The sequence below is a fragment of the Vulpes lagopus genome, chromosome 5 (genome assembly GCF_018345385.1).
Source record: "Vulpes lagopus strain Blue_001 chromosome 5, ASM1834538v1, whole genome shotgun sequence".
Taxonomy (NCBI): domain Eukaryota; kingdom Metazoa; phylum Chordata; class Mammalia; order Carnivora; family Canidae; genus Vulpes; species Vulpes lagopus.
Window position 1 is genome coordinate 51,639,558 of NC_054828.1, and position 19,840 is coordinate 51,659,397.

General features: G+C 53.2%; 1 protein-coding gene across 1 annotated transcript in view; it reads left to right on the top strand.

Annotated features, from left to right (window-relative positions):
- The first annotated feature begins 2,463 nt into the window (after positions 1-2,463).
- The window catches only part of ARHGAP25 (Rho GTPase activating protein 25), an 88,544-nt gene continuing 71,167 nt past the window's right edge, over positions 2,464-19,840 (top strand). The window contains exon 1 of the mRNA XM_041756604.1: positions 2,464-2,952. Coding sequence (XP_041612538.1) covers positions 2,892-2,952 — 61 coding nt within the window. The 5' untranslated portion in view covers positions 2,464-2,891. The remainder of the gene's footprint in view (positions 2,953-19,840) is intronic.

Sequence of the window (19,840 nt, forward strand, 5' to 3'; positions counted from 1 at the left end):
GAAGGCTGCCGTGTTGGGCCTTTCCAGGGGTGCTTTGCGTCTGATTGCCTTTCCAAGTATTCACACCCAACTTCCCCATCAGTCACGAGTTTTTCCAAGAGTTACAGGAACCTCCCCCTAAAGAGCGAAGGAAGTTCTCTGAATGTCTGTAAGTGCTAGCTTCAAAATATGTTCAGAGTTCCTCACTTAAAGATCCCAGGACTGGAGCTTTGGGTGGTGTCACCTTCCCCGTGGAGGCATTGCTGGGCGGGGGGCTCAGGATGGTTACCCACTGCTCCTCTCCTCCAGGTCAAGGTAGGAAACAGCGGTGGTGTTTGGCAGTGATGCCGAGGTGGGGCTCCAAAGTCTCTGGTAGACCGAGTCAGGGTCAAGGTTAGTATGATGGATGGAGTCTTGATCAGCCAATAGTCACTCCCTTCTCCCCGTCCCTCCCCACTTGAGAGACATGTGTCCTTTCTGCCTCCCTGCTTTTGGGGTTTGGCCACATGGTGTGTGTTGGCTACTGGAGGCTTTGAGCTCCTAACCAAGCCCCTACCCCACTCTCCCCAGTGGTGGTCTAAGAAACATCTCTGCTTGTGGGCTTTCCCATAAGCCTTGAATCTGAATTAGGTGGCAAGGAAACAGAGACGGAGCAGCTGGGCAGGCAGACGACCAGGCCAGTGAGGACTCCAGGGAGCCGAGCTGAGAGAGAGCTCAGAGTTGGAGACAGCGATCAGAGCGTCCAAACCTGCTCGGAGGGGGCTGAGCTGACTTGCAGAATCGACCGTGATTCAGTGACAGAGACGCTGCCCGCGTCCTTGGCGAGAACATACTGGGCAAGAGCCTCAGGGCAGAAACAGCAGCAGGAAGGGTCAGGAGAGAATAACAGGACAAGCATTTGCAAATGTAGACAATTCTTACCAAAGCTTTGCCCAAAAACGAAGAAAATAAATGGGGCTGTAGCAGGAGGGGGAAGTGGAGTTTAGAGTGATTTTTTTTAAAACAAGCTTGACTGCGGGTGGGAATGATCCAAGAGAGAAAAGGGACCGATTCAGCAAAGATGGGGGAGTGATGGGGGCACCTGGGTGGCTCGGTCTGTCTGACTCTTGGTTTCGGCTGAGGTCACGATCTCATGAGATCTCATGAGGGTCATGAGATGGAGCCCTGCGTTGGGCTGTGCGCTCAACGTGGAGTCGGCTCGGGATCCTCTCTCTCTCCCTCCGTCCCTCTCCCTGCTCTCTCTCTCTTTCTAAATACATACATAAATAAAATCTTTAAAAAAATAATAATTGATAAAAAAGATGGACGACTGAGAACACTACAGTCCACCCCCTGTTAGTAGGAAAAGGTCCACTGTGCGGGCTTCCGTGTGGGCCTTAATCAGGTACAGTAGTGGGAGCTCGTAGACAGTGTCCACCAGCTTTTCTCAATAAAACGGGAAGCGCAGTGGTCAACGGAGAGTGAGCATATGTGAGACGAAGAAGAAAGTATGACGGCGTCGTCCGGTAGCGTTGAAGGATGAATGGACCCAGGATGGAGCCTTGCACACTGGCTAGCGGTGGCTCTTGTGAGCACGTCTACCTACGGTCCAGTAGAGCCTGATAACAGATGTGAGGTAGGGCCTACGATTGGCCTCCTTTCCAGATGAGGAGCTGAACCCCAGGGTGGTCAAGAAACTTGTGCGAAGTCACGCAGTGAGAAGGTGACAGGACCAGGATTTGAACACAGGCGGGGTGGCTCTAGACTCAAGCACCTAGTCACTAGATTAGGCTGCCCCAGGTGACCGCGTGGAAGCCTGCCGTAGACCTGAGCCCCATGACGCGCAGGTCCAGCTACCGTTTGTGGTACAGTCGCCACGTGTCCGCTCCGTGCTGGACGCCTTTGTCACTCGCTGCAGTCACGACTTGAGAACATGGAGGCCCAGAGGGATGCAGCTGTTCGTGAAGAGCTGCAGAGCTGGGAAGTGGAGGCTCTGCGTTTTGGACCCGTGGCCGCCTGACCCCCACACCCACGCCCTGTACACAGTGCCAAGGAGCCGTCATAGCATAGGGGGTCCCCCGCCCCCCGTTGGAGCTGACTTGGTGGCTCAGTCCCTCAGGGCCCTGGGCGCAGGCGGCTCATCCCTCCCGTGGATGGTGGAGGGCGGAGGACCGACAGCTTGGGTCCAACAGCGGGGAGAATTTAGAGGAAGGAAGCTTGGAGGAGGATGCAGGTGGCCTCTTGACCACTTTCGGGTGCGTGAGCCACTGGGGCCGGAGGGGGGCTTAGAGGCATTCGGCGGCAGTCCCGGGACCGTGCACGTCTTTCCCTTTCCCCTGAAGCTGTAGCCTGATATCTTGAGCACTCGCTCTCCTGACACGAGCATTTCCAAAAACCGTTTTCTCAAGAAACAGTGCTCATGATGCATCATCTACACCGAACAACCACCCACTTCCTCAAATGCAAGGAAGCAGACAGTTAAAAAAAAAAAAAGGCCGAGAGGCCGCAGTTGTTGATCACGACCTCGCCTCCGTGAGGCCTGAGATCCTTTCGGACGGGAACCCTGCTCCTCGCGACGCAGGGCCAAGTGCCACCCGGGATAGTTCTGGTAAGAACCGAAAGCAGGAGAAGCGAGGTGCACCCTTCCGGAAGCAGCAGCCCCTGCGGGCCGGTCGGAGGCCCTGGGGGGGATTTGGGTGCCAGCCCCAAGTGACAAAGTGACAGACGGATGGACGGACCTTTCTCCTGACAGTACGAGGACGCAGGCTGGCAAATCAGCCTCGAGCCCAAGCTCGCTGGTGAAGAAATCACACGGGGAGCACGCACACGGGACCTGGAGGGAGAGAGCGGCCCGGCAAGAGCAACAGGGCACAGGGGAGGGAATCGAGAGGGACTTGTCGCTTCAGCAGCTACTCACCCCGAGCGGGAGCAAAATGTCCCTGAAGTTGCCAAGAAACTGGGATTTCAACCTGAAAGTGGAGGCTGGGAAAATAGGTACGTCGTGTCTGCGCGCCCTCGCCCTTCTTATAGCTGCTTCTAGCCCAGCGCCCACCATTTGCATGCTGGTCTGCGGGGAGCCCCGCTGCTCCAACCTGGGTGTCAGCAAACCTGAGTTGGGGGAAAATTTGCATTCAAATTGGTGCGTTGGCTCAGAGTTCCCATTACCTGCAGGGAGGGGTTTCTCCTCTGTTGGGGTGGTGTGGGAATGGAGCTTGCTGGCCTGTGATGGGCTCGGGCTACTGATCCCACACGGGCCGAGGGGTTTTTCTCTATTTTTAGGGAAAGGATAATCTTCCTCCTATTCAGACACTTTTCCATATTTTGGGTGGTTTTTCACAGGAGCGCGGAGAGTAGAGTCTTTCTCACGAGCTCCATCTGGGAAGAAACTCGAGGTGTCCTATTTGTCAGGCAAAAGGAGCAAAAAATAAGCAAGGAAGACCAGGCAGGAACGTAGAGACCGTTGACGATGGCGTAGAGACCTTTTTGCTTAAAGGGACAGAATGGAAGGGACCGCTTGATGGCGAAGTTGAAAAAGAGAAACGCGTTGGAGATTAATTAAGGGATGGCGGCGTGTTTTCTGGCATATTCTGGCCTTTAGTCCGTTCCTCTCTTTATTAATGATGATAGTGATACGTTGATTTTAATCTGCTATGTCATTGGTATCAAGAGTTCCTCTGTGTGGGTTTATTCCATCTTTTTTTTTTAATTTTTAAATATTTTATTTTATTTTATTTTATTTTATTTTATTTTATTTTATTTTGTTTTATTTTATTTTATTTTATTTTTTTGGTTTCTTCCATCATTAAATCGATCACAGTAATTTGGGGGAGAGCAGTTGGGCTGAAAGCGATTTCCCGGGTTTATACCCCCCCCCACCCCCCCGCACGGTGAGCTAACCTCCTTGGCGTTAGGTGAGTGGGGAGATGTTTCTTGTGGCTTGGAAAAGTCTTGCTTGCAACAAGGCTCAGGCTTGGTCTTCTGAAGGTGCTTTGTGTGTCATGAAAATAAGTGGTGTGTGGCCAAGTCACATAATGGAGGGTTAATGATGTCGGTCTGAGCAGAGATTCGGAAGGAAATCGAGAGTAATCAGAGAAGCCATTAATCGTGGTGTCCAGGGACGATCCGCAGGCCCTAATCAAGCCAGGAATCACTGCATGCTGAGGTTGGTTCCGAAAATAGGTGGTGTGCGTACCTCCGACGGAAGCAAGAGATTTTTCTTCTAAGGCCCGTTGATGCCAGCATCCTTGGCAAATGCTCTTTTTACTACATGTCATAAAAATTAGTTTTTAGACGTAAGACTTCTATGGTTTAGTTCCGTTGAAGTGTCCTGCTTCTGTTTACGTGGGGTCATCGTACCCTCTCGGCACCTGTGTTTGAACAGGTCTTACTCTCCTGTTTAAAAATAGGAAACGTGAGATTAGCGATTAAATGATTAATTGATTCAAGGGCTACACGATTTTTTTTTTTTTCCCCTCCAGGGATATGGGAAAGGACCACGTTAGAGCTCAGGTCTGCATATTCTCAGAGGTTGGGGAGGTTGGGGAGATTTCGTGATTTCCTCCAACGTTGATTAAATCGTGGTCCCATGGACAGGCTACACGGGAGTCACCTCAAGTACTTGCTCAAAAAGGCTGGTTCCTGGGCCTTCTCCTAAATTGTGAGATCGGTCGGACTATCTGGAGGGAGGCTCGTGTACCTGCAGTTTAGCAAGCCCCCGGCCTCCATCCCACCCGATGAAGAAGCCCCGCTGCAGGGGCTGTGGTCTGAGTTAGTGGCCTCGTAGACCGCCGTCCCTGTCCTATGGGGCACGCCGTCACCGTTTGTCGACTGGATGAATGATGGGCTGACTCTGATCAGGTGATATTATTTAGTGTTATTTAACGAAAAAAATAATCCCGTAGTGAAACACAAAGAAGCCCTTCCCGTTATCCATGTCGTTTACAAGCCTGTCGCCCCCAGGGATTGGACTGCAGCCAAAACACCTTCCACGAGGGTCATGCAGATGAGATTTCAGATCCCAGGCTGGGTTCTCCTAGAAAACGAAGTCACTGGCCCGGCCACAGGACCACCGCTCCCCGCTCTGGCATCCTGTTTCCAGGCATGACGGTTAGAACCAGCTTAAGGGGCTATCGAATGCCCCAGCTGCCACGCAGACGTGCGGAGTCGGGAGTCCCGTCAGGGAGGCCAGTGACCGCCCTTGAGAGGATCAGGGTTTCTCAGCCTGGAGCCACTGGTGTCTTGGGCTGCGTAATTCTTCGGGCTGGGGGCTCCTCTGTGTGTGCATTATAGGGTGTTAGCTGCCTCCTTGGCCTCTACCCTTTAGGTGACAGTGACCCTCTGCTACCACCACCAGCTATGACAACTGAAAGTGTCTCCAGATGTTGCCAGATGTCCGGGGAGAGACGTCTGCCCTGGTTGAGCCACTGGAGGAGACGATCACCCCAAAGGGTGGAACCCAGGTGACAGTTGCCTCCTCATTCACCACTTGGGTCAATTTTCAGGAGAAAATATATGGGGGGGGGAGCAGTAGCATGAGGAGCTCCGCCTGCCCGCCCCATCTCAACCAGAACCAGCTGCAAGGCTCTGACCCGCTTTGAGGCCCGGGGAGGGATCCCAGCTGTTCCTTTGTGCCAGCTGTGCTTCCAGTTTCCCCAGATGCTGGGGGAGGCGAGCCAGGCTGTAGTGAAAGTGAAAGTGTGTGAGAGTGGGGGAGGGGATCCCCTGCACTACTCCCACCGCTGCTGGGAGCCAGGGGTGCGGCAGGGCCGCGGCGCCCAGTGGGCCACCCCAGGAGGACCGGGCCCGGGGGCGCAGGCTGGGCTGCAGCAGAGCCCAGAGCACGCACTTCTTTCATCTTCTATCATCTTCCATTTAGTCCCAGAATGAAACCCGATGCAGCCTCCCGACTCTCCTGTGCTGCTACCTGCGTCGTCTCCCCCAAACCCATCCCTCTCGAGGCTTCAGTGAGGGGTCCGGGGCTCAGCGCCACCTTGGGAGGGCATCGGGCCAGAGGAGGGCGGCTAATGGGCCGCAGGTGGGGAGCACCTAGGGGGAAGATTACCCGTGAATTCCTGGACCTCCCGTGTGGCCTCCGACTTTGTTCTCAGTTCCCCCCAAGTCCAAACGGGAAGCAGACCCTAGAGACCAAATGGCTCTGAGATTCATAGTGAAAGGAGCTGTGGAAGTGGCGTCTGGATGCTCTCCCCCGCCCCCAACCCCGGCGACATTTAATGTTGAAATCAGAAACGGATGAGAAACACAATGTCATTATTGTAAGCTCCCAAGTAGGAAAGGGAATAATGCCAATGTGGGGTTTCTTTTCCCCACTTGATTTTTTTTCTCCTATTTGATAAATCGGTATTTGCCTGATAGAGTTGGTCTAGTTTGGCCCTTTAGAAAATCAGAGTTGGGGAATGAAAACGTTTGTTCCTTAAGGCTGCCACTGTGAGACCAATTTATAAAACCTAAGGTCTTATGCAATGAAGCTTTTTTATTTTTTTTTTATTTTTTATTTTTTTATTTTTTTAAATTTTTATTTATTTATGATAGTCACAGAGAGAGAGAGAGAGGCAGAGACACAGGCAGAGGGAGAAGCAGGCTCCATGCACCGGGAGCCCGATGTGGGATTCGATCCTGGGTCTCCAGGATCGCGCCCTGGGCCAAAGGCAGGCGCCAAACCGCTGCGCCACCCAGGGATCCCACAATGAAGCTTTTTTAATTTAATTTAATTTAATTTAATTTAATTTAATTTAATTTATTTATTTATTTTATTTATTTTATTTATTTTATTATTTTATTTTATTTTTTTTGCAATGAAGGTTATTATTCTTGTTTAAGGGAGTCAGATTTGAAAGTATGGTTTAGGATAGACGGATGCATCCGTAGATCCGCAGATACACAGCTGTCCCTCGAATCAATAAAAAATGATAAAAGGAAATGAACAACGTGAACATGAATTTTACAGAAGAGGACGGATATGACCAGTAAACACGTGGGAACGTGTGCACTCGCGATGATCAGGACACGCACGGTGCACAGCGCGGCTGTACCCGCAGGGCCACGTGCATCCCTTTGAACGTGCGCCCTTGTATTTTTTGGATAAATAGTAGAGCGACTGGCTCTTAGGGTCTTCCTGGTTTTGACTTTCCGAGTAACCTTCATGCTGTTTTCCAGAGCAGCTGCGCCAGCTTGTGCTCCCCCCGGCAGCGCACGGGGGCTCCCCTTTCTCCGCCGACACCTGTTGTTCCCGTTGTTTTTAGCCTCCTGACGGGTGTGCGGCGACATCTCTTTGGAGCTCCGATTTGTGTTTCCCTGATGAGTGATGTGAGCATCTTCTCACGCGTCCGCTGGCCGTCTGTGATGTCTTCTTCAGAGAACTGCCTGTGCGTGGCTTCTGTCCGTTCTTAAATTGGATTATTTGGGGGTTCGGTTGTAGAAGTTCTTCATGCATTTCGGATCCTGACCCTTTTTCAGATCTGTCGTTGACCAACATCTCCCCCGCCCCCCGCCCCGTTCCGAAGGCCGCCTTTTAGTTTTGTGGATTGTCTCCTTTGCCGTGCAGACTTTTGTTTGGGTGAAGTTCCAATAGTTTATTTTTGCTTTTGTTTCCCTCGCCTCAGGAGACACGTCTAGAAAGCAGTTGCTAACGGCCCATGTCAAAGAGGTTAGTGCCCGTGTCCCCTTCTAGGATTTTGATAGTTTCAGGCCTCACATTTAGGTCTTCAACCCATTCTGGATTCATCTTTGCATACAGTGTGGGGGGCTAGTCCAGTTTCACTCTTTTGCATGTGGCTGCCCAGTTTTCTAGCACCATCTGTTGAAGAGACTGTCTGGTTCCCATTGGATAGTCTCTCCTGCTTTGTCAGAGGTTAATTGGCCATAGAATTGTGGGTTTATTTCTGGATTTTCTGCTCTGTTCTATTAACCTGCATGTCTATTTTTGTGCCCGTACCACACTGTCTTGATGGTCACAGCTTTGTCATAGGACTTGAAGTCTGGAATTGTGATGCCTCCAGGTTTGCTTTTCTTTTTGAAGATTGCTTTGGCTGTTCGGGGACTTTGTAGTTTCAAACAAAATTAGAATTCTTTGTTCTTGTTCTGTGAAAAATGCTGTCGGTATTTTGATAGGGGTTGTATTATTATTTTACAAATGTTTTCCAGGCTTCCTATGATGAACAGGTATTCTGTTATTAAAATACCTAAAACTGGGATCCCTGGGTGGCGCAGCGGTTTGGCGCCTGCCTTTGGCCCAGGGCGCGATCCTGGAGACCCGGGATCGAATCCCACGTCGGGCTCCCGGTGCATGGAGCCTGCTTCTCCCTCTGCCTGTGTCTCTGCCTCTCTCTCTCTGTGTGTGACTATCATAAATAAAAATAAAATAAAATAAAATAAAATAAAATAAAATAAAATAAAATAAAATAAAATACCTAAAACTAGGGGCGTCTGGGTGGCTCATTTGATGAAGTGTCTGCCTTTGGCTCAGATCATGATCCCAGGGTCTTGGGATGAAGCGCCACATTGGACTCCCTGCTCAGCAGGGGACTCTACTTCTCCCTCTCCCTCTCCCTCTCCCTCTGTCCCTTCCCCTATGCCCACCCCCAGCTCATGCACACAGTCTCTCTCAGTCTCTCTCAACTAAATAAACAAACTCTTTTAAAAAAAATACCTAAAGCTAAAACAAATTCCAAAGTGTTTGGTCACGCATGTTGGTGTAAGATACTACAGGCATCGTGTGCTCCTTGGGGATCTACAGCCAGCTGCAGAGGTTGGAACAAGCCAGGACCCACAGCTGGTCATCTGTAGACTTTCTGTACCCCTGGACTCAGGATAGAGGGTTTTCTCGGAAGAGCTACATGGTCCCAAGGTCACCACACTATCCTGTTTGAGTATATTTCTCATTTTATAGGAACACAGAAATGCTCGTTCCCCAATTTGGGAATCCTAAAGCCATGGAGCTCATAGTGGGCTGATCTGTTTATTCGGCATTCAGCTTTGGTGAATACTTTCTTCCCTCTTTCCTTTCTTCCTTCCTTTCTTTTTAAGATTTTATTTATTTATTTATTTGAGAGAGAGAGAGAGAGAGAGAGCATGAGTGGCAGGAGGGGCAGAGGGAGCGGGACAAGCAGACCCCTTGCTGAGCAGGGAGCTTGACTCAGGGCTCAATCCCAAGACCTTGAAATCATGACCTGAGCCAAAGGCACCCACTTAACCAACTGAGGCACCCGGGTGCCCTGGTTTATTCCTTGTTCAAGTTAAAATGTCCAACCTATGTTGTCATCGACTTATCTTTAGGCATAAATTAAGTTCTCTCCACGAGGTGCGTGTGTCTCCTGCTGCCCAGGCCGAGAGCCTCCTGGCCATTTGCGGAAGAGGCTGATGTCAATCTCAAAACAGCAGCAGAGTGAGGGTCGACTGGGAGTCAAGATCTTGTTTTGTGCTCACTCATCGACAAAGTCCTCCCTGCAGATGCCGGGCAAGGGTGATTTAGAGGCTGCGCTTTGTGTTGGATTGGGCACCAAAGTATACTGGGATCGGCAGAGGTGGGCTCAGTGGCTTGGGGTCTGTGTCTTGGAAAATGGGTCTAGAGTGAGATACCCCGCGGTCCTCGCGTGGTAGACACAGCCCGAAGTACCTTCCAGTCCGGGCACTCCTGCGGTGGCTGGCTCGCGACTTATGAAGCATCTGCACAGAGCACCTGGGGGGGACCACGCGGAGACTGCCTGGGAGGCTCAGGGCTGGAGTGTGGTCCTCTGCATAAGGGGGTGAGCATTCTGGGCTTTTGGAAACATCTTGGCAATGACTGAGGAGAAGCCGGTGATGATGAGGGTCCTTTACTGCAAGGTGCTTGAAAGGAAAAAAAGGTATGACCTCTCGTGAAGCGGCACCGAGGCTGGATAACTGGATGTGCAAGAGGTGACGCGCCGCCCTGGCTGTGGCCCCAGTGATCGAGACCCATGACGACGGCCCCGACGGTGGAGCCCGGGGCAACCCCAGGGGCTATCCACAGGGAGGCCCAGGCCGATGGAGGGGTTCCTTCCAGGGGATCGTACGGAAACGCTGTGGACTTCCCAGACAGGAACTGAGATATGGAAGTGACAAAAAGAGAAAATAATTTACATTTCTTGTTTTATGCTTTACTCATCACCATGTTTCTCCGGGAGATTTTCTCTCCTTTGAAAGTTTTCTAAAAAACCAAATATCCCTTTACAAAAAAAAAAAACAAAAAACAACCAACCCAAAAAACAATACCCGTAGGTGTGGTGACCCAATATAAAGAGAGTCCCGCTCTCTGCTCCTGCAGGGCTTCCAGGCTAGTGGGGCACAGACAAGGGGACGACTAGAAGGCAAAGCAAGTCCGGTGATGACACGAGGCAGGTCCCGCGGGAGCCGGGGGAGGGTCTCTGTGGGTAGGAACCCTGGTCCGGCCATTCTTTGCTTGAGGATATAGACTTGTGCTCTCTCTAGCACGTCCCGGACTTGCCATCTTCCTCGGGCTGGTTTTCCTGAACACAGCTTGTTTCTTGGGAGAAGAAAAAGCGTTTTTTTGTTGTTGTTGTTCGGCTCCTCCCGGTGGAGGCGTTCGACTCCAAGTCCTTGGGCTGGCCCTGCTCGCCCGCCCGCTGGTCCCCTGCCGCCCGGCTTCCCCAGGCGCACGCACACCAGGACCCTAGGCCTCAGCCCTATCAGCCCCCTGCGCTTTCCCACCTGCCCCGAGCCCACTCCATAGGGGGTTCCCTGTCTACAACCCAACCCCTACCCATGCTTTGGTCACAGTGTAGACATCTTACCCTCGTGGAGACTCTAACCCTGCAGATCACTAGGAGGAGAGTCCAATAACCCTTTCTCAAGCTGTTTACGCGGAGAGGCTTAGAGGTTAGAGACCGTGGACGTCCACTGAGATGAGCTCAACGAACGTCCCCGACCTTGCCTCTGTGCGTCCACACCGCACAACCACCGCTTGGTTTTCTGAGCGTAGACATTCGCCTTGATCTGAAAGACGCAACACGGGAGCTCTGGGCCCTCCCCGGAGAAAACAGACTCGAGCAGCCCGTAAACATCGTCTAAGGGACGAATTGCGCGTTGAAGTCTTCTTCCTCCAGAGGCGTGTAGGCCGGTAGGAGGGTGTGTGGCAGAGAAGAGAATCCGAGAGCTTAAGACAATCCTGCTAATTTGCAGTGAATCCCAGGGCACGTTGCCCACTTATTCAATAGGATAGTGATACAGACGTTGAGAGGGAAAAGAATATTTTGTACGCACGGCACCTGTTTGGTGTTCAGCAAACACCTCTTCCCTTTCTTTGTAGGTAATCTCATTTCCAATTCGGGTCAAACTAGAGGCTGTACTTGGACCAGGTGACCTTGGCACCCTCCCAGAATGGGCCCGTCACACCCTCGGTTTTCATCTTCACCGCAAGTGATGGCTTCACGAGATTTTGCCCCTGATTGTGTTGGAAAATGAGAACAAGGTGTGGACAATGCCCCTGGGGCCTACACTCTGTGCGAGAAAATCCACTGAGAACTCAGCACCCGGAAACACCCTGTGTCTCAGGAGGGAGGGCGCTTTCTCCTTTCTGCACAATTGTTTGTTTTTCTTTTCGTCTTGGCTGCCAGGGAGCTCAGCGCTACCCTGAAGCTCCATCGCCGCTTTTGCCTCTTCAACTAAAACACTTCATATCTTCCTTTGCCTTTGATACAAATGTGCGCGTTCACGGCAAATGAGTTTTCTGTCTTTTTTTTTTTTTTTTTAGTTTTCTGTTTGGATGTGAAAAGCCAGTGAAGCCTCTGAGGAAAGGAGGGTAATCCCAGGTGCGAGATGAGCGCACAATTCCCCGGATGTACCGTGGTCATGTTTCCTATTGATTAGTAGCAACCGGGCATTAGGATTTTTTTTTTTTTGAAGAACCGGGTTCTGAGACTGTGGGTGCTGAGAATGCGGTTGGTTTTTGTTTTGTTTTAGTTTATGAATGAAAATGCAGCCCTGCTGCCACCTACGTTCTTTCCCTGGAGTTGCATGAGATGTGGCGTCTTCAGGGCTTTGGGGCCGGTCGTTTCCCCCGTTCATTCCTCCCATGCCCGATTCCCGATGCCCGTTTGCTGACTTCTGTACGATAGATCCTTTTCTAGAAGCATCCTCGGTGCCGTGCTTCTCACGCTGGTGACCCGCCCCAGACCGGCACCTCCATCTTTCTAAAATGCGTGTCTTAGGCTTTGGTGCCACCACATTTTCCCCCGTAAGCTGTGGGGCGTCAGTCACCAGGACTGTGGCCGACTCAGGTGACAGCTGCTTCACTTCCTTGCTCCCTCCTGGTGCTGCCCACCCACCGGTCCCCAATGCGCACACGCGGATCTTGGTTTTCCAGGTGGGGCCGGGGACGCTCTCCGCTGGCGCCCCGGCCTGTGGCTCCCGAGCCAGATCCGCGAGCTCCCTGGCGGGCTGGGGAGTCTCACAGCGAGAGGGGCAGTGCTGCGCTAGGAGGGCTCTAAGGCTACGCAGGAAGGTTTTCACGTTTTTTTTTTTTTTAAAAAAAAAACAATCCTGTTGAAGACGACGAAAAGAGTTTCCTGATAGGGTGTGAACTGGCTGGTGCGAGAAGAAGCCGGTGGCTGTGTGCGCGGCGGTCAGGCCGCTGGCTCTGCAGTCACACTGCCCGAATCCCATCCCGCCATCGGGGCTCACCGGCTGGGTGGCTTGGGTCCTCAGTTTCCTCGTCTGTAAAATGGGCGCAGCCCTAGTGCCAAGCCACGTGGTTACCGTGAGGACTAGGGGACGCGATCCTCGAGCGCCTGTGGTGTGACAGCGAGCCCTGGTTTGCGCAGCATGAGCATCGGTCGTCATCGCCGCTGCGGGGACGTCCCCACGCTGTACCTACGATACCAGCTGCCTCCGATAAGCCGGGGCCGAAAGGCACAGGCCGCAGCGCCAGGGGTTGCCTTGTCCTGGTCCCGTTTAGTCCGTCTGTGCTTCCTTTAGGCGCACCGTCTTTTTTTTTTTTTTTAGGTTTTTTTTTTAATTTTTTTTAATTTTTATTTATGATAGTCACACAGAGAGAGAGAGGCAGAGACACAGGCAGAGGGAGAAGCAGGCTCCATGCAGGGAGCCCGACATGGGATTCGATCCCGGGTCTCCAGGATCGCGCCCTGGGCCAAAGGCAGGCGCCAAACCGCTGCGCCACCCAGGGATCCCAGGCGCACGGTCTTGAGGGCATGGCCCGCGTCGGGGCCTGGCCCGCAGAACGGCCCGCGTGGCTGTTGACCAGCCACCGCTTCTCTTACTCCCTTGGTCTCCGGGCTGCGGAGGTGTGGATTCCTCCCTTCCTCCTTCCTTCCTTCCTTCCTTCCTTCCTTCCTTCCTTCCTTCCTTCCTTCTTTCCTTCCCTCCGTCCTCTTTTCTCTTTGCTTTTCCTTTTATTTTTAAAGATTTTTAGTATAGAGGGAGGGAGGGAGGGAGGGAGGGAGGGAGGGAGAGTCCGAGCGAGGGGAGCGGCACAGGGAGACAGAGAATCTCAAGCAGGCTCCAAGCCCGACGCCAGGCTCGACCCTGGGGCCCGGAGATCAGACCTGAGCCTGAATCAAAAGCTGGTGGCTTCACCGACTGAGCCACCCTCATTCCCTCTTCTTGTCTTTCTTTCTTTCTTTCTTTCTTTCTTTCTTTCTTTCCTTCCTTCCTTCCTTCCTTCCTTCTTCCTTCCTTCCTTCCTTTTTTCTTTTTTCTTTCTTCTTTCTTTCTTTTCTTCCTTTTTTCTCTTTCTTTCTTTCTTTCTTTCTTTTTTTCCTTCTTTCCTTCTTTCTTTCTTCCTTCCTTCCTTCTTTTTTCTTTCTTCTTCTTTCTTTCTTTTCTTCCTTCCTTTTTTCTTTTCTTTCCTTCTTTCTTTCTTTCCTTCTCTTTTCTTTCTTCTTTCTTTCCTTCCTTCCTTCTTTCTTTTTTCTTTCTTTTCTTTCCTTCCGTCTTTCTTTCCTTCTTTTTTCTTTCTTTCTTTCCTTCTTTTTTCTTTCTTCTTTCCTTCCTTCCTTTCTTTCTTTTCTTTTCTTCCTTCTTTCTTTCTTTTCTTTTCTTTTCTTTCTTTCTTTCTTTTTCTTTCTTTCCTTCTTTTTCTTTTTTCTTTCCTTCCTTCTTTCTTTTTTCTTTCCTTCCTTTTTCTTTCTTTCTTTCCTTCTTTCTTTTCTTTCTTTCTTTTTATTTTTTAATTTTTAATTTTCTTCTTTCTTTCTTCTTTCTTTATTTCTTTCTTTCTCTCTTTTTCTTTCTTTCTTTTTATTTTTTTAATTTTTAATTTTCTTCTTTCTTCTTTCTTTCTTTCTTTCTTTCTTCCTTCCTTTCTTCCTTCCTTCCTTTCTTTCTTTCTTTCTTTCTTTATTTCTTTCTTTCTTTCTCTTTCTTTCTTTCTTTCTTTCTTTCTTTCTTTCTTTCTTTCTTTCTTTCTTTCTTTCTTTCTTTCTTTCTTTCTTCTTTCCTCGTCATGTCTTTCCCAAACCCATTAAGTGCTTGAGTTATAACTTTCCGGGAAGCATGACGGGGAGCTGGGGGTGGGTTTCCTGCAGAGTGCCCACTGCAGAAATGTCACGGTCCCCACACTGTGGTGATAGGAGAAGTTCCTGAAACTTCCCCGACTCTGGAGAGTGACCCCGGGCAGAGAGCAGGGCCTGGAAGGCCCTCCCCTGTCCCTGAGGAGCCACTTCCTCTGGAGGAGCTGCTAACCTCTCCTGCCATCACTGGTGCCAGGGACGCCTGGCCTCTGGCCGCTGCGGTGAGGCCGCCGGCCGTTTGTTTGGGCCTCACTGGAGTCAGTAGCCGACATTTGTGATCACTTGTGTGTGGGTGACAGCAGCAGCAGGCTGGATTTTCCGGTGCACTGTAAGAACCTCACAGTTGTGGCCTACCCTGCATTTTCAGATCGTTATTTTTAGATGTCATTATGAAGAAACAGCAGGACCTCCACAATGAAGCCCCTGGCCTCCCTTGGCCTCAGGTCTGCTGTTGCAACCTGTGGGTTTATGTGAGTGCGTCCTTCCCCTGCTTCTGCATCGTGCTCCATGTGCTTGGATATTTAGAACCAGAAACCCGTTTTGCTGGGGGCGGGTCGGGGTTAGAAATCTCCCCATGCACACAACCCGGGTTATGATGATCACCATCACCGGGTAGAGCTGTGACCCCCAGGCCCTCCCTGCCGAGGCCCAGCGTGCTACACCTGCCACCAGCCTGCTGCCTCTGTCTCGGGAGCCATTCTGAGTTCTCCCACTCAGCTGGGTGGGGGGGCAGGGGGCAGCTGGCCTGATTAGCCTGGAACGTGGGGTTTTCCTGAGATATGAGACCCTCGGGATGAGAACCAGGAGACTTGCCCTGGTGCTGGGGCTCAGTCTGAGAAAGAAGGTATTTAGAGAACATCGTGACAGGTGCTCTGTGTATCTCTCAGACTGAATTTTGAGGCCACACAAAATTATAGGAAGATTTCTTTAAACCTTGAATTGTTCCGTGTTTAGTGCCCAGGGTCAGAAGAAGTCCTTCCCCATCCTTTCTTCAGTCTACCTGGGTCTGCAATGCTAGCTTCCTCTGCCTTTTATGGAATTGGTTTATTTCCTGCTCATACTTCCTCTGGAGGGATTGGGAGCTGCCCCTGTCAGCCACACGGTGGGAAACTTCCTTCCAGACTGACACCAAAGTCCCTGCCCCGGGGATCTCTGTATCTGCCCCCTAGGTTTGCCCTTCTGCTTCCTGGATTTTCTTTTCGACTCCTCACCCCCACTCCCCATCATCACCATGGCCACCACCATCTCCTCCTGGAAGCCTTCCTGGATAGCCCAAGTCGGATTAGACCTTCCTGCTCTTTTTTTTTTTTTTTTTTTTAAGATTTTGCTTATTCATGAGAGACACTGAGAGAGAGGCAGACACACAGGCAGAGGGAGATGCAGGGAGCCTGATGCGGGACTCGGTCCCAGGACCCCGGGGTCACGCCCTGAGCCGAAGGCAGATGCTCAATCGCTGAGCCCTCCAGGTGTCCCAAGACCCTCTTGTTCTGTGAAATTGTACCACTTAGCTCATTTTCCTCCTGTTGTGCTTGACACGTATTTATCAGATGCCTACTGTGTGCCGAGTGCTTTACTAGGCTCAGGATGTAAGAAGGCAAAACAAAGATTAAGGTCTTGACCTCCAGTAGCAGCTCAGGGTGTCAATGGGGAGACACCCAGAGGGGAGCAGGGCTCACTCACTAAAGAGAAGCAGAATTTCCTAAGTGAAGTAACTGTGATTGTGGGATTTAAAACGCTTCTGTAACTACAGCTTCCTTTGACACCCCCCCCTCCCTCCCGCCCAACCACAGCCTCTAAATACCTACAAAGGGCAGATTTTCACTTGGTGATTCAAGTGTGTTCTCTTCCAGGAAGAGAGAGACGGTGCAGGATGGCAGGCTGCTATTCCCACTGGCCGCCAGTAGACGGCGTCTGCAGACAGTGACCATAAACCTGGGTGTTTCTATCAAAGCCCTGGATTTAACCCTCTCTGGGCGCATAGTGTTGTCTTCATTTTCTTTTTTTTTAAAGATTTTATTTATTCCTGAGAGAGAAGCAGAGACCCAGGCAGAGGGAGAGGCAGGCTCCATGTAGGGGGCCTGACATGGGACTTGATCCCAGGACCCCGGGGTCATGCTCTAGCAACCCAGAGGGCCCTTTATATCTTATCCTTCTGTGGCCTGAAATGCCAACAGCATTATAATAAAAGCGAAAGATAATTTAGTCCCTTTTGTATCTTTTACAGATAAAAAGTTTCTCTTGAAAGAGGAAAAAAAAAAAAAAAACAAACGCACACACCAACTCCAGTTAACTAAGAAGCCAGACTTGAGCGTAGTTGGGGGGTAGAGACGCCTAGGAACACGGCCTTGAACTCAAATAAGCCTGGATTTGACTTGAGCTGTGAGCTCAGTCTCTGGTCACCTGTTTGATCTGCGGCACGTAAGCTTCCAGCTCACTGTGCCTCAGTGTTTTTATCTGAAAAATGGGGCCGGTAGTCCCGCCCACTTCATAGACCTGTTATAAGCCTCAAATAACGTGCGTCGCGTCTCTTGGCGATGGACTGCTGCTGTTATTACTGTTGGTGTCTCTGCTTTGATGGCCTCACCTCCCGTGGTCCGTCCTCTGCCCTGCCCAGTAGCTTCTGGTCCTGAGTGAACCGTGTCACCCCGTATGACTCTACCATCCCTTGAAGTCCACGTCCAGGCTTCCCAGGCTGTGGTGCCCCATTCACCCCCTTCAGGAATTCTTTGACTTCCTTGAGTTCCCCCCCCCCCGCCCCCCGTTCCATTGCTTCTATGACATTTTCACTATTAACCCCCTTACGGCTTCCGTAGAGTCATCTTTCTGGCAACGTAGCTCAGCTGAACCCTGGAGCTCCCGCCTCTGTCCCCCTGTCAAGACCACAGGGACAGTCTCCTGACCCTGCTGAAACCCCACGACCCACCTCCTGGGGGCCTGTTCCTGGGCAGCTGAACATTGCTGAGGAGCATCAGACCCCTGAGCCACCAGGATTGATTGGATTTGTGACCAGTCATACTGGGTGGACATTCAGCAGGGCCAGACAGGCCTACCGCGCCTACCTCGCATGTTTACTGTCCTTTCCTCTGAACCACCTCCTCTGCCTTTCTCCTCGCTTCTATATTTCATAGAGAAACACATGGCAGCTGTGTGGCTACCCCATCCTCTCCCTACCGCCTGGTGCTTCCATTGCCCTAGCCGTTGCCTCCCACGCTAACCCCCATGTTGGGGCCGCAGGGACCCCCCTCTGGAGGCTTGGCCCTTGGGGGCTCCTGCTCTGGTTGGGCTGCAGCCGTGTTCCCCTTCCTGGGGTGAGGCCCCTGGCCGGGGCGGGGAGGGGACACATGCTCTGTTTGCCTCTAGGCCACGTGGGACCGCGACGTTCCCTCACGATTGCCCAGAGCCGCCTCCACACTCACACGAGTGTTTTCCTGGGTCCCCCCAGGGCCTGACCACAGGGAGGCCCAGGGCAGAGCTGGTGGGTCGGGGCAGGGCAGTCCCCAGGCACGTGCAGGAGGCTCCCCCCTGTGAGAAGCAGGGCTGGGTGCACAGAGGAGGGGCGTGGGGTGTGGGCTGGGCCCCGTCCGTGTTCTCAGCGCCCGGCCGGGTCGCGGCTTGTCCAGCAGGAACCCCGTTAAGCACCAGCGCACATCCTCCACCAGGCAGGTCGTCATCGAGATCGCTAACGCCCCGCACCTTGGCGGGCCCTCGTGTCCCCGGGTGGCGCTACAGCATCCTGCGTGCTCGGCCGTCATGTCCTGTCACAGGCCCCCCCCCAGCCTCCCTCGGCCTCGCGGAGGCTCCTTTGGAGTCTTCGGGGTGGAGTCCCCTGTTCTGCCAGGCCCCCCAACTCCTGGCAGGACCAGCTGCCCCGCTTGAGGTGCCTGGGCCAACGTGACAGTGGAACCTGCTGTGCCAGATGGCGGGGACTTCCCGGGGCGTGAGCGCAGAGCGATAACCCACGCGGGGGCCCGGCCGACCGCACGGCCTGCGTGTCTTAAGGAGGCTGCCCTGGCCCGGGCCTCAGCCCCTGGTCCCTGTCTCTCCCCGCCAGCTGGGGGACCACAGTGCTGCCGTGGCTTGCAGCTCCATCGGCACCATCTCCCCGGGGCCCCAGGCTGCTCGCAGCCCCACCTGGGTCCCCCGGGCTTCTGTCTCCCGTGGACCGTCCCTCCCCTGCCCACCCCTGGGCGCACCTGCCTTCCCAGAGGCTCCACGGCGCCTGCGGCACAGACATTGAGGACCCACCACCCCTCCACCCGCGCCCTCTCTCCCACCCTGCGTCCCGTCCACCGGGGGGAGAGCTTTGGGGCGCCTCGCGGGCAAAGCCTCCAACCTGAGTACTTGGTCCTCCGGGTGCTGAGTCTCCTGTGGCCACTTGCCAAGCAGTCGTCCCGCCTCACTCGTGTCCCGTGTCCCCGGCTCTTGGCGCCACGGCCGGACTCGACGACCTCGGCACAGAGGCGGGCGCCGTCAAGCCTTCTTTGAGCCCTTCGGCGTGTGGCGAGCGCCTGCCCCTCTGTGGCGCTGCCCACACGGCCCACGGCCCAGCCGCCCTTGGGCCTTCACCTCGGTGCCCGGGTCGCGGCCCAGCCGGTGCGCCCCCGTCTCTGGAGCGCGGCTCCCGGGTCCCTCCGTGGCCCTTCCTCGCCCACTCGCTTGCAGCTCAGGTGTCGGCCCTCGACGGGCTCTTGGGTGACCACGGGGACATGCCCTCCGCCCGGCCGGGCTGTGTCCCAGTGTCTTATGGGACTCTCTCCACGACACTTTTTATACCTGAAACGCTGTTTCCTCGTTGGCCTGCCTGTGGCTCCAACCCCCCCCCCCCCCCCCAGGCCGTCGGCTTCTCGAAGGCGGGGCTCCGTCTGCTTTGCTCCCTTTCGCTCACGGCCGCGGGGACAGTGCCTGACACACGGTTGGGGACAGTGGCCAGGGACTGGCCTGCGGCCACTGGCTCCCTCCCATCCCGGCGAGGGGAGGAAAGTTAAGACGAGACGGATGCGGGGCTTTGGGTTGCCCTCGGGGGTGCTGAGTGGCGGAGGAAGGCAAGGTCCCTCTCACTCCCTTATGGGGCCGAGTCGGGGAGGGTGCCCGAGGGGTGACCCCCCCTCCCACCGCCACCCTGGTCGGAGTGACCTGGGCACCGAACGTCACCTGCCTGACCCAGAGAGGCGGTGCTGGCTCCCTCGTGGAGGAGGACGCGGGGCGTTTGGTTCCCGAAGCCAAATGGGAAAGCGTGCCCGCCCCTCCTGGAGGGATGTCGGGGCTCCGGCGGCCGAGCGGGGTCACCCCGTGACCAGGCTTCTTGGGGACCCAGACCGAGTGTGGCCGTGAACCCCTTCAGCTCAGACTCGGGGGCTGGG